This window comes from Lactuca sativa, chromosome 8 (assembly GCF_002870075.4).
Source record: "Lactuca sativa cultivar Salinas chromosome 8, Lsat_Salinas_v11, whole genome shotgun sequence".
NCBI lineage: Eukaryota > Viridiplantae > Streptophyta > Magnoliopsida > Asterales > Asteraceae > Lactuca > Lactuca sativa.
Window position 1 is genome coordinate 52,643,106 of NC_056630.2, and position 14,117 is coordinate 52,657,222.

The following is a 14,117-nucleotide window of genomic DNA, read 5'->3' on the forward strand; positions in this document are numbered from 1 at the left end:
AGTGATAATATTATTATGTATTTAAACATATAAAAAAATATGATATGTTAGTATTTCTGAAATACAAACCTTTTAAACATATAAAATATTTTTATTTATCTTTAAAAAAAATTAATTGAATACTTGATACCATATTATTCATATTAACTATTTTAGCATAATTAATTATTAACTAACAAATGTTTTTTTAATTTTGTTTTGAAAAGTTGAAGTATTAATTAAGAAATATATTTAAATTTTGTTAAAACTAGGTAACTTTTTTTAAAATTTAAATATAAAAAGTTTATATCAAACAAATATAAAATAATTCATAATTAAGAAATATATTCAAAAAAATTTTATAATCTTAAGGGTTTTTTTTGCAAAATATTTGTAAACTTAAGGGTTTTTTCGCAAAAAAATAATTCATAATAACCTGGAAACCTGCTATTGCAGGTAACAAGGGCAAAACCAACAAAAAAATGACAAATTTACGGTATAAACGAACCAAAAATCTGCCGAAAGGTAAAACCGACATTTTTTGCCAAACTTAAGGCTTTTTATGACATTATCCCTAAAAAGAACACTCGTGAGACATTTTGGTACCATTGGGCTAAAAGGCCCACACTTAAAAAGGAAAGCGGTGCATATCTTGTATTATATGCTTTCATAGTTTCATCCTTCGTCTCCTTCACTTCATTCTCTTACCTGAAAAATCGAGGATCATCAGTCTTAATCTTAGGTACGAATCTTCTTCCTTTCACACCTAATTTGTTCTAATTTTTATCTTTTTTCAAATCGATTTAGATTCCTAATTTGTAAAAATCTATCTTTTCTGCAAATGGGTTTGATCATTATAGTTTCTCCTTCTTTGGGTTCTTTTAAAGTTTGCAAATTGGATATAAAAATCCCAAATTCACTTACACCCCATGTTTGATAACTAAAAAATTTAAATAATTTGCTATCTTATCTTGTAGATCCTGTCCTAATTGGACTTGCGGTTTCTTGAATAGTTTGAATGTGTGTTCTTTTGTTAGTTTTGATTCATATGAACATATGCACATTGTTGAGTGATATCCTGATCAATTTTCATAACTCTTTTAACATAATATTCCACTGAAATTCTTTCTATTTATTTGAGCTTGACGATTTGCCATTGAATTTATAATCAGGAATCAAGAAACCCCAAAGCGATTCTTCTCAATACATTGTGTATAAACCCTAGTGTCTTACAATTAGGCAAAAGTTTGAATCTTTTCTTTAACGTCTTAACATCTAAATTGAATATAGATGAGGACGTTACAATTGAGAAACAAAAACAACGAACAAATCAACCTCGAACTTTTCTTTTTTCTTAGTTTTCTTTTGGATAAACGAGTTAAATTGTTGATAAAACACGATTCCATTGATTTGTAGGGAAGAAGGGACAAAATGCATATGGAATTTGAAGACTATATAACCGATCTCCCTCAAAGTATTATTGAAATCATACTAACAAAACTTCCACTGAGAGAAGCTGTAAGAACAAGTATATTATCTTCTAAATGGAGATACAAATGGGCTACACTTACAAATCTTGAGTTTGATGACAAATGTGTATCCGGGACCCACGATAGATCACTTGCAGAAACCAATCTTGTAAAATTTATAACTCGGTTTCTTTTTCTTCATGATGGACCTATCAATAGATTCTCTCTATCTACAGCTTATTTACAAAGCTCCCCTGATGTAGATCAATGGCTGCTTTTCTTATCAAGAAAAGATGTTAAAGAATTGCTTCTTGAGTTAGGTGAAGGCGAGTGGTTTAGAGCACCTTCATGTCTTTTTTCATGTAAAAAATTGATTCGATTGGAGCTTGTTAGATGTGAGTTAGATCCTCCATTATCTTTCAAAGGGTTCCCATATCTTAAACACCTTAATCTTCAACAAGTTCTTATTGCTCCTGAAGCTGTTGAGAATTTTATCTCGGGTTGCACTCTTCTTGAAAGTTTGACTTTATCATATTTTGATAGTTTAGAACTCACAATTCGTGCTCCAAATCTAAAGTTTTTAATCTTGGAAGGCGAGTTTAAAGATATATGTCTTGAAAATACTCCAAAATTGGTTGCTATATCTGTTGCTATGTACATGACTGATGATATTGCTGAACATTTTGGTCAAAGTTCAAGTTGTAATTTTGATAAGTTTCTTGGTGGTGTTCCTTCTCTTCAAAGACTCATTGGACATATTTACTTTACAAAGGTAAGATTTTTATCCAAGTTTAGCACTTACAAATGTTCTTTTTTGTATCTTGCATTATTTGATTGATTGATTGATTGATTGTGCTTTTGTTTTTTATGATTCTATTTAGTATATGAGTATAGGTAACACCTTTGGGAAAACAGAGATGACATACAAACAGCTAAAAGTTATTGAATTGTATCAAGTAAGCTTTGAGGATATGAAAGAAATAATGGTGGTTCTTCGATTGATTCTAAATGCTCCTAATCTTCAAGAACTTCAAATTTCGGTGAGTTATGTTGGATTATAGTATTCATTTAGAATCTTGATTTACTTTAAAGAATCTTGAAGAGGAAAAGTAACAATTTTGAGATTTGGGATTGAATATTTAGGGTTCATCGAATTCAACATCTGCAACAGAAGCTAGGGATTTGGATTTCTGGGAGAATGAATGTCCTTTTGAGTGCAGATTTGAAAGGCTGAAGATGGTGAAGATGACAGATATGTCTGGTGTTCCACATGAGATGGGATTCATAGAGCTTTTACTTGGGAGTTCACCTGTTCTTGAGACTATGAGCATCACTCCAAGTGTTTATATGACTGAAGGAAGAACAAGATTTTTGATCGAGTTACTCAGGTTTAGAAGAGCATCATCAGGAGCTGAAATCATATTTCTTCAAGATCAAGTGTAAATCTTTACAACATTTATTATCTCATGATTGTAACTTATTACATGCTGATATGCAAATCAAAGACTTGTATGGATGTATGAACTCTGTGTTGATGGCATTAAGGTCATGGAGCTGAAATCATATTTCTTCAACGCATGCCATCCTCTCATTACTAATAAAGTTTTTGCTTGTTCTTGATCCAAACCCAAAAAGAAGATACATTTTGGATGAGGTTATTTTCATATTTAAACTTAAAAAAAATGAACAAGAGACAAACTTTTCCCTTGCTTAGAGAGTTTTCTTTCTATGTATATGTAAGCCACTATTCCAAACTTCTCACAAAGTGTCCATAGATTTTCAAGGCTCCATGTGTGGTTGAAAGTTTGTAACATATAGGGTACATTCCAATCTTTCCAAGGATTACTCATTAGAGGTTGATTTTGCATTGATACCAATTTGACTATCATCATTAGTACTACTATCAATAGTATTTTTTCATGTTCCTAATACACCACGCTATTTCCATGCATTTATAATAACCTTAGATCGATCTTACAATAATAATTCAAATAACCAAAACTATTACTTTTGTTCGGTCTTTTTTCAGTCTCAGTCCGGTACAGACCAATATAGTCCGATAGTTTTTGTGTTTGTTTCTTTCTTGTGGATTTTGTCTTTCAATCAGACTTGTTTTTATTTTATTTTATTATTATTTTCTGATTCTATGTTTTTTAACACAAGTCTTTTTGGACAGTTTTATCTCATAACATTAACATATAAAACTTCAATATTTCATTAATATAAAAAGCTTAGAAATTATTATTTTATAACTTAACTTAATTTGTAAAACAAAAACATATTATTGAAACGAAGATATGCGGAAGGAAATTCCAAAATTTGCAAGTGTCGTCGGTATATAGGTAATCATGGTTGGGGTTGTTATATTGTACTTATTGTGTAATTTGCATGTCGTTCTTGAGTGTCAACAATGAAGTCTTTATCAGTTTCTTCAACATCGGAGTTATTACATGATGACAGGTCTAGCTTTCCGTTTTTTCTTCCAAAATCTTGTTAATATATAACTTGTTGACATTGATTGCATCCAACAAATAACTTGTTTTTGTTTGAGTTGCACAAAATTATTCCCGATCGATATGGTACGGTTTGCTTTGCTACATTTCTCAAATAGTTTGTTCCAATCAAAGCCTGCCGAGAGATGTGAGATTTTTGAAGAGAAATAGTGATTAAGCAAGTAGGAACCATTAGGGCTTGTTGTGGGATTAGAGATATCAATAAGACCAAATGAGGGCGTAAATAGCCTCCCCGCCCCAGAATTCGTCTGTTTCCCTTGACCTTGAACTTGACCTGAGTTCCTCCGTTTACCTACCTCGATCCCCCCCCCCCCCCCCCCCCCCCCCACCCCCAAAAAAAAAAATAAAAAAATAAAAATCTTCCGTTTAACCTTATTTTTTCACTTGTTTATTTTGTTAAACCTTACATATTACACTAGTTATCCATATACAAAATATATATTACATAATGGCTACTCTAAGTTTAATATTTATTTTTATAAATAAAATAGTTAAATATTAAATAATTATTTTGGGGCCCATGCGGGATATTTGTGTTGGGTTAATCGGATTTATGAGCGCAGGTATTTTAGGAAAAATCTTTTTTTTAAGTATTTGATTTAGATTAGGAAGTTTTCTGCTTGCTTAACAAGTATTACGTATTGGTTTAAGTTATTGCTTTAATTAGTATAAATAAGGACATGTATTCGTTAGTTTAGATAAAGATCTATAGCAATAAAATCCATTGTGATAGTTTTTCCTGTTCCTCTTTTGTTTGGTCTTGGACATCAAGGTATTACCAGTTTAATACCTTACACTTGGTATCAGAGCCTAAGGCTCGTGAAGTCATAGGGCGGCTGGTTCGACAGTTGGTTTCAAGAAAGAGTGTAACCTTATGTTGTGGGGCTAATGCAGCGGGAATCAGGTTCAGTTTAAGGGTGTGTGCATTGTTTTTGAGCGCGAGTTGAACATCTAAACAGCAGCCCCGATTTTTCTTGACCAAACTTGTTCTAAGGTAGAGATAGACTAACTGGAGGCGTGAAATAAACGTACGAGAAGACGTCAAAGCAAGTGAATTTGATTCCGTTCGTTTTGCGGGTGACGACAGTCGGTAAAGGTGGTTGTAAACTTGTCTTGTTGTTCGGTGGAAAAGTGCTCTCAGATTAGGATAAAAATGGGACGGGGTTGGCCATCCCTGTTCCTATCCCCGAGTGTCTAACCTCGTCCCCATTTTCATCCCCATCCCCAACGGATGCGGGGAATCGAATCCTCCCCCCTTTAAATTTTGGGCTTTTCCCCGACCTATCCCTAACCCATCCCCGATCTATCAAGATAATAAACTCAACTTACGCAAAAAAAAATCAGGTTTAATAAGTGATAAAAACAGAGGCCATAATTAGATAATGATTATATCAATCATAAAGTCTAACTAGCATCAAAACAAGAAGTGACGATTTAGTATACGGATTGTCGAACAAAATGCTAATTTAACAACTCTTGGAATTAGGAACATAATTTGGTGTAGAAACTTTGTCTCTGATGTTCTAATAAAAATCAATTCATTCTTAGTGGACTTATTTCATATTCAATAGATTATTAATATACTAATATATATATATATATATATATATATATAGGGTTAGGTTATATTGTTCTAACTATCTATTGTGTGCATGTAGAATTGATTTTGGACCAATCATTTTAGTTATTTTAAGAAAGTAATTAATGCATATTAGGTGTTAAAGATATAATGAGCATTACTTAGAACTTCAACATTTAATATGCATTAATTATTTTCTTAAAATAACTAAAATGATTGGTCCAGAATCAATCCTACAAGCACACAATAGATAGTAAAAACATTTGAACCTAATTTTTTTTCTCTCTCTCTCTCTCTCTCTCTCTCTATATATATATATATATATATATATATATATATATATATATATATATATATATATGATGTCATTAAATTGGGGATAGGGCGGGTTGGGGATTGGTATACCTAGCCCCGACCCCATCCCCAATTTTAGCATATGGGGATCCCCGACACCCATTTTTGTGTGGAATACCCGTCCACGATTGGGGCGGGTTAACCGGGTTCCCCACTGGGTCAGGTGAAATTTTCATGCCTACTCTCGGAACAAGCTTGATTAAAAAGGTCTGGGTGGTGAAAAGAGATAATAGGATGTTGATCGGTTGAAATCAGAAAGCAGAAAAGTCAAAGGGATTGCATGGTTCTTGATCGGTTTGTTCGTGATAAGGGGATATCGAAGTAGGTGCGTGAAAAACTGGTAAGAAGGATCCGTCAAATCAGGTAGCTTTGGATTCAGTTCGTTTGACAGATTGAAAGAAAACGGTGGAGCGGGTGGCTTTGTTTTCTTAGTCGGTAGAGATGCCAATTTGAAGAACGGTAATCGAAACAAATGAAGAGATTGGAGAAACAACACGTTGTGAACATTATGATGGTGGAAGCTCATATTGGATGACTTTGGATTTGGCCGGGGAGAGGTCGCGCATCCGAGAAAAGTCTAGATGGTAATGCACATATCCAACGGGATGCCATGTTACATGTTACGTGTGTTGTGAACAATCAAAGGGGTTGAAGGACTTTGGACGTGACCGAGATGGATGTCGGGTGTCTGGGAAAAGTCAGGATGGTTTGGGAAGATGGTGATTCAACACTCTTGTGAACGAGAGGTATGATCAATCCGATTAAGAGGGTGATAGTTGGGTTAATCGGATTTATGAGCGCAAAGATATTTTGGGAAAAACCTTTTTATTTTAAGTATTTGATTTAGATTAGAAAGTTGTCTGCTTGCTTAACAAGTATTACGTATTGGTTTACGTTACTGCTTTCATTAGTATAAATAAGGACATGTATTCGTTAGTTTAGATAACGATCTATAGTAATAAAATCCTTTGTCACAGTTTTCCTATTCCTCTTTTGTTTGGTCTTGGGCATCAAAGTATTACCAGTTAAATACCTTACAATTCGGAACAAAACTCCTTGCCTCACTTCTGTCCCCGACCATACAGGGTACTCTGCTCCCGAACCCAAAAACATTGTAAAATAACCCGTAATGGGTAATGGGTTTTTGACCCTATATAGGACCGCCGGATTTGCAAATGGGTAGTTTGACCTATGACCGTCTGGACCGCTTTAGAATTGATGGTCTTAGACCTGTCCGGTCCGGTCGTTTCTTATTAGACCGGCCGTCCGTACAAAAAAAGGAAATCGGTATATAACGGTGTATATCATCTTTGTATTAGATGCTTTCATCCTTCTTCTCTTTAGCTTCCCTCTCATATCAGAACCATGAACGATCATCGGTCTTAATCATAGCACGAATCATCTTCTTTCACATCTAATTTGGTAAAAATTCTTTCTTTCTGCAATAGCTAGGCGACTGTTATTTTCTGATATGATCACATTCTCTTCTAGATTTCAACATAACTGTTTCTCCTTCTGTGGGTTCTCTCAAGTTTGCAATTTGGATAGAAAAAAAATCTCATTTCGACGCCACGCCTCTTTGATACCTAAAGAATTGTTTTTTTTTTTTTTTTTGTTCGAGTTTTGTAGATCATGTCCGTTATAGGGCTAGGGTTTTCTTCAATCGTATGAATTCTGTTCTTTTGTCACTTGCTTAAGTTTTGATTTCATACGAACACATGTTCATGGGTAATTGATTTTATTTATATGGAGTCCATTTTCGTCACTGGTTTATAGATTAGGGATGTGGAACCCTAAACCTAATGATTATTACAATGGAACTCATCCAGTTTTTCGACCTCCAAAATTGGCCTTTCAATATTATAGATTAAGAATTTGGAACCCTAAAGAGACTCTTTTTAATACCTTTCGCATTTCCTTACAACCTCTCCTTCATAAATGTATGTCATTGTTTTGTAGGGAAGAGGGACAAATGCGAAGAAAAATGACCTCTAGAGTCGACTATATAACTGATCTTCCTCAAAGTATCATCGAAACCATACTCACAAAGATGCCATTAAGAGATGCTGTAAGAACAAGTATATTATCTTCCAAATGGAGATACAAATGGGCTACACTTACACACCTTGTGTTCAATGATAAATGTGCATCAGGGACCCCAGATAGATCACTTGCAAAGTTTATAAGTCGATTTCTTCTACTTCACCATGGCCCTATCAATCGATTTGTTCTATCTACAGCTTATTTACAATCCTCCCCTGATTTAGATCAATGGCTGCTTTTCTTATCAAGAAAAGATGTTAAAGAATTGGTTCTTGAATTAGGTGGCGAGTGGTTTAAAGCACCTACTTGTCTTTTTTCATGTCAAAAGCTGGTTAATTTGGAGCTTTTTAGATGGGCTTTAAACCCTCCATTATCTTTTAAAGGCTTCCCATATTTGAAACACCTTAGCTTTCAACAAGTTCTTATTGGTTCAGAAGCTCTTCAGAATCTTATCTCGGGTTGCATTCTTCTTGAGACATTGAATTTATCGTATTATGATAGCTTAGAACTTACAATTTGTTCACCAAATCTAAAGTTTTTAATCTTGGAAGGTGAAATTAAAGACATATGTCTTGAGTATGCTCCAAAATTAGTTGCTATAACTGTTTCCATGTATATGACCGATGATTTAGCCCAACATTTCGGTCAAAGTTCAGGTTGTAACTTTGACAGGTTTCTTGGAAACATACCTTCTCTTCAAAGACTCATTGGTAGAAGTTACTTTACAGAAGTAAGATATTGATATAATTATATAACTTCATTTGTTGATTTTATCAGCTGTTGAATTACTTTTTTTTTTGTATGTTATTCAGTATATGAGTATAGGTAACAACACCTTTGGAAAAACAGAGATGAAGTATGATAAGCTTAAGTTCATTGAGCTCTCTCAAGTAAGCTTTGAGCACATGAAAGAATTAAAAGTTGTTCTTCGATTGATTCTAAACTCTCCAAATCTTGAAGAACTTCAAATTGCAGTGAGTTTAAAGAATCTTTATCAATCTTGAAGATGAAAAGCAACCCATTTGTGATTCGACTCTAATTTTATTTTGGATATGATTTTTAGGGTTCATCGAATTCATCATCTGCAAGAGAAGCTCCGGATTTGGATTTTTGGGAGAAAGAATGTGAGTTTGATTGCAAATTTGAACATTTGAAGATGGTGAAAATGATGGATATGTCTGGAGTTCCACATGAAATTGGATTCATAGGATTTATGCTTGGAAATTCACCTGTTCTTGAGACTATGAGCATCACCCCAAGTGTGTATATGACTGAGGACAGATTAAATTTTTTGATTGAGTTAACAAAGTTTAAACGAGCATCACCAGAAGCTGAAATGATATTTGTTCAAGATTAGGGGTAAATCTTGTCTATTTATATGAATTTCTCAATCTCTTATGACTTGTATTTTCATGTAACAAGTTCCAACCTTAGTTCTACTATTTGAAATTTTTTAAGGATGTTACATGTTTTCTGATATCTTTGGTGAGATATTTCCACATCAGCTTTTGTGATGATATAAGTTCACATATAGAAGATTGTTTTCACATGTGGATTTTGGTCTTGAGGAAGAAGCAAAATAGTTGTAGGTTTCATGAGAAGGTTCGGGGTGGAAGTTGCATGTTTAATGTATTGCGTCTCGTTTCATAGGGAAAGGATGGAATGGTGCTTTCAATAGTTATATAAAAAATTGTCATTTAATAAAAGGGAAAATGCCATCTAATAAGAAATCGCCATGTAAATTGCATGTTTAATGTATTACCAATAAAATTCGTTTCATTTTTTAATCACAGATAAATGTGGTTGATTTAAAAAACTTATTTAACGTTCTATGATTTATGGGATATATACATAAAGTCCTAATATTTTTATCAATTTGACAAGAAAGTTCTAAACTTTATTTTTTTGACAGTAAAGTCCAAATTACCGGGAGTTTTTAAGATTTTTATTATTTTTTTTTTTCGGTTAGCCGGTAATTTGGGATTTTTTGTCAAAAAAAAAAAAATAAATAAAATTTAGGAATTTCTTGTCAAATCGTTAATTAGAACTTTACTGTAAAAAAAAAAAATAATAAAGTTTAGGATATTTTTGTCAAATCGTTGAAAATATTTGGACTTTAGTGTATTTTCGTAACCCAAGAACTTTTAATTGTCACTTTTGTTGCAGCACCACTGTTTTTCTTACCATTATCATCTTTACCCTGATACAATTACGATCATGATAAACATATGCAAAAGAGAGGGCGAGAAAGAGTGAAAATACTTGGTAAAACTTTCTTCTTGCTTCGCCGTCAAATATTAAACTAAAAAGTAAGAATAAATTATACAAACACAAACAACACATGTTTAGTAAAAAAAGTGTGAATGTGTAGAAAGGAAAGAAGGACAATTTTGTTTTTTTTTTTGGGTTTCTTATTTTTTCATTTTTGAGACTATAAAAAGTCAACACAATCTTGGTTCTTTCTTTCTTTATTGATTATTTCAATTTTTTTCAATATCAGTTTGTTGAAATTAAAAAAACGATTTAACAAAAGTAAACGTTAATGATTTCAAAAGGATCTAGCTAACTATAGAAGGTTTCAATAACCTTTATACTTAAAGAGTATCATATCATTAAATTTCTAACAAAAAAGTGATATATACACTAAAGTCTCAATGTTTTCAACGATTTGACAAAATTGTTCTAAACTTTATTTTTTTTTACAGCAAAATCCTAATTGACGATTTGACAAGAAATCCTAAACTTTATTTTATTGACAGAAAAATCATAATTATCGGCTAACCGAAAAAAATATATATATATCAAAAATTACAAGTAATAAATCCGAATAACACAGGTACTTTTGAAGTCAAAAACCAATTAAACAAAACCCAATAAATCCGAACAACACAGGTACTTTTGGGTTTTGTTAGCATTAGACTATTAGGGATATAATTAGAGGTTAGGTCCCGTTTGTTTACCATAAGGCCTTTAAAGTGGTTCGTGCTTAAAAGGAAAACCGGTATACTTCTTTCGCTTTCCTGCCGCTCGATCATATTAGAACCATAAAGTACGAATCTTCTTCTTTTTACGTCTATTTTGGTCAATCTTTTTCTTTTTTGCAATAGCCCTAGATGCCTGATTTTTTTTTTTTTTTTTTCTGTTATGATATGCGTTTTCTTCAAATAGGCTTCATCATTATTGTTTCTCCTTCCCTGGCTTCTTCTAAAGTTTGCAATTTGGATTAAAAAAAAACAACTCAATTCACTAGCACGCTTGTTTGATATCTAAAGAACTTTAATCAAATAAAATTTACTTGATTTAAAGAATTCTAAATAGTACTTTTTTTTTTAGTTCTGTAGATCATGTCCCTAAAGCTTAGGGACTTTCTTAATTGTATGAATTATTGTCCTTTTTGTAGTATGTTTACGTTTTGATTTCATATGGCTCATTCTCGGTTTTTCATGGAAAGCCAACCATTGGGTTATCGATTTTGTTTATTTGGACGGAGTTTTTTAATAGATTAGTAATTTGAGGCCCTAAAGTGATTCTTCTTAATAAAATTTGAATAAACCCTAATATGCATTCGTACAACTACTCCTTCCAATAAGGATTGAAAGTTTAACTTTTGAGTCTAAATAGACTATCTTTAAAACTTAATATTAAAATCAACAAAAAATGTACATGGCATAAAAATTAAGTCATTGTTTTGTAGAGCACAAGGAACAAAATGGGAAGGAGGGGAATTATTCGGTTCAAGAAAGACCATATAAGCGATCTGCCTCAAAGTATTATCGAAACCATACTCACAAAGATGCCATTAAGAGATGCTGTAAGAACAAGTATATTATCTTCTAAATGGAGATACAAATGGGCTACACTTACACACCTTGAGTTTGATGATAAATGTGTGTCTAGGACTCATAGTAAATCACATGCAAAGAGCAATCTTGTAAACTTTATCACACGTTTTCTTTTTCTTCACGATGGTCCAATTAATGGGTTCGCTTTATCTACCACTTATCTACGAAGCTCCCCCAATATAGATCAATGGCTGCTTTTCTTATCAAGAAAAGATGTTAAAGAATTGGTTCTTGAGTTTGGAAAGCGCAAGTTGTTTAGAGCACCTTCTTGTCTTTATTCTTGTCAAAAACTGGTTCGTTTGAAGATTGTTAATTGGGAGTTGGCGCCTCCGTTATCTTTTAAAGGGTTCCCTTTTTTGAAACACCTTATTCTTAAACACGTTAGTATTGCTCCAGATGCTATTGAGAATCTTATCTCGGGTTGCATGTTTCTTGAGAGCTTGAACTTATGCTCTTATTATGCTTTACAACTCAAAATTCGTGCTCCCAACTTAAAAGATTTAATCTTGGAAGGTAATTTTAAAGAATTATCTCTTGAGTATACTCCAAAGCTAGTTGCTATATGTGTCAACCTGCTCATGAGCAATATAATTTCAAGTTGTAATTTTGACAAGTTTCTTGGTGGGGCATTGTCACTTGAGAGGTTTATTGGGCGCGATGACTTTACGCTTGTAAGATGTTGATCTAAGTTTTCATGTTATTTATATCTCCATTTGTTAATATTGTTAATTGGCTGATGAATTGCTTTTTTGTTTGTTATCCAGTATACGAGTATAGGTAACACCATCGGGAAAACACAAATGAAGTACCAACAACTAAAGGTTATTCAACTCTATGAAGTAAGCTTTGAGAACATTAAAGAAGTAATGGTGGTTGTTCGATTCATTTTAAATGCCCCTAATCTTGAAGAACTTCAAATTTCGGTGAGTTTAATCAACATGTATAGATTTCATCTTCAAATTCTATTGTGGTCACATAGAAATGCGGTATAAAAGCTTGGTGAGTTATGTTGTGACAAAAATAACGAAAGTTTGAAGATACAAAATAGTTGGTCACAATATATTATTGACAATTGACCCTTTGAATTGCGGTATTCATCTAGAAATTTTTGTTTCCTTATGAAGTTTAGCTGATAATTCAAAGAATCTTTATCAATCTTGAAGATGAAAAGTAACCTATTTAACCTTAAACATCGATGTTGTTATGTTTTTTTATTAACCTTTTTTTGGAAAAATTTAGGGTTCATGGGAGTCATTATCAGCAACAGAAGCTCCAGATTTGGATTTCTGGGAGAAGGAATGCCCCTCTGACTCCACATTTGAAAGGCTTAAGATTGTAAAGATGACACATATGAATGGTTTTCGACACGAGATTGGATTGATAGGGTTTTTGCTTGTGAGTTCACCGGTTCTTAAGACTATGAGCATCACTCCGAGTGTGTACATGACTGAGGACAAATCAAGCTTTTTGATCGAGTTATTGAGGTTTAAACGAGCATCAACAGAAGCTGAAATCATATTTGTTAAAGATGAGGTGTAAATATTGCATATATATGAATTTCATGCATATTCTGAATTTCTGATGCAAACACGAGATCAATGACTAATTGGTATAGGTTTATAAACTTCGTGCTAATGGTATTAAGGTTATGGAGACAACAAATCAAATGCTATCCAAAGGACTATTTCGTTGGATGGAATTGAATCACAAAAGAATAGAATTGGTCACAGTAATAAAAATGAGACCTATATATTAAATGATGATGTTTGATTGGTATGTAGGAAGGAAGTGCATGTTCATATGAATTCTTTTTATATTATATGTAAGAGAAATATCACCGTGGCACATTAAAGTTAGTTCTTTGGTTCAATTTAGTCACTAAAGTTTTCTCTCCGTGCAATAGGCCATTAAACTATAATTTATCTCATTATAAATCATTTTTTTAGTTTTTAACAGAGCTTCCGTTAACCAGTTTTACGAAATTACACGAATGGTTCCTATGGTTTCAATTTCTTTCGTGAATGGTCCCTTACCATCACTATTTATCATCGGCACCACTACCGTTCACTTCCCGCAACCACCATTGTTCTCCTCCGACAAGTCTTAGTCTTTTGCGACGGCGTCAATGCCCCTCTTCTCGTTTCTTGCGGTCAACCCCACCAAAACTTCATTAGCCAATTGCCGATGTGTCAACATATTTCTAAACCAATGCCTTGGTTTCCACTGGTTAGTAACAACATCAATCCAAAAAACAGCTGACGATGATTGAACAAATTAAAAAACAAAATTATCATAATTGAAGTTTCTTAGTGTCGTAACATGATAAATATAAATACCT

General features: G+C 33.0%; 3 protein-coding genes across 3 annotated transcripts; all 3 read left to right on the forward strand.

The window, feature by feature from the left end:
* Window positions 1-607: 607 nt before the first annotated feature.
* On the forward strand, window positions 608-3,026 carry LOC111910450 (F-box/FBD/LRR-repeat protein At1g13570). Its single transcript, XM_023906286.3, has 4 exons — window positions 608-721; window positions 1,396-2,220; window positions 2,330-2,488; window positions 2,592-3,026. The coding sequence occupies exons 2-4, from the start codon at window positions 1,411-1,413 to the stop codon at window positions 2,889-2,891; spliced, it is 1,269 nt and encodes a 422-aa protein (XP_023762054.1). The 5' UTR covers window positions 608-721; window positions 1,396-1,410; the 3' UTR covers window positions 2,892-3,026.
* A 4,139-nt stretch (window positions 3,027-7,165) lies between these two features.
* On the forward strand, window positions 7,166-9,416 carry LOC111910451 (F-box/FBD/LRR-repeat protein At1g13570). Its single transcript, XM_023906288.2, has 4 exons — window positions 7,166-7,316; window positions 7,854-8,667; window positions 8,750-8,911; window positions 9,001-9,416. The coding sequence occupies exons 2-4, from the start codon at window positions 7,867-7,869 to the stop codon at window positions 9,292-9,294; spliced, it is 1,257 nt and encodes a 418-aa protein (XP_023762056.1). The 5' UTR covers window positions 7,166-7,316; window positions 7,854-7,866; the 3' UTR covers window positions 9,295-9,416.
* A 2,066-nt stretch (window positions 9,417-11,482) lies between these two features.
* Window positions 11,483-13,621, forward strand: LOC111910440 (F-box/FBD/LRR-repeat protein At1g13570-like). The gene is made up of 3 exons (XM_023906271.3): window positions 11,483-12,450; window positions 12,544-12,702; window positions 13,019-13,621. Exons 1-3 carry the CDS (start codon window positions 11,647-11,649, stop codon window positions 13,316-13,318), a joined length of 1,263 nt encoding a protein of 420 aa, XP_023762039.1. The 5' UTR covers window positions 11,483-11,646; the 3' UTR covers window positions 13,319-13,621.
* The last annotated feature ends 496 nt before the right edge of the window (window positions 13,622-14,117 follow it).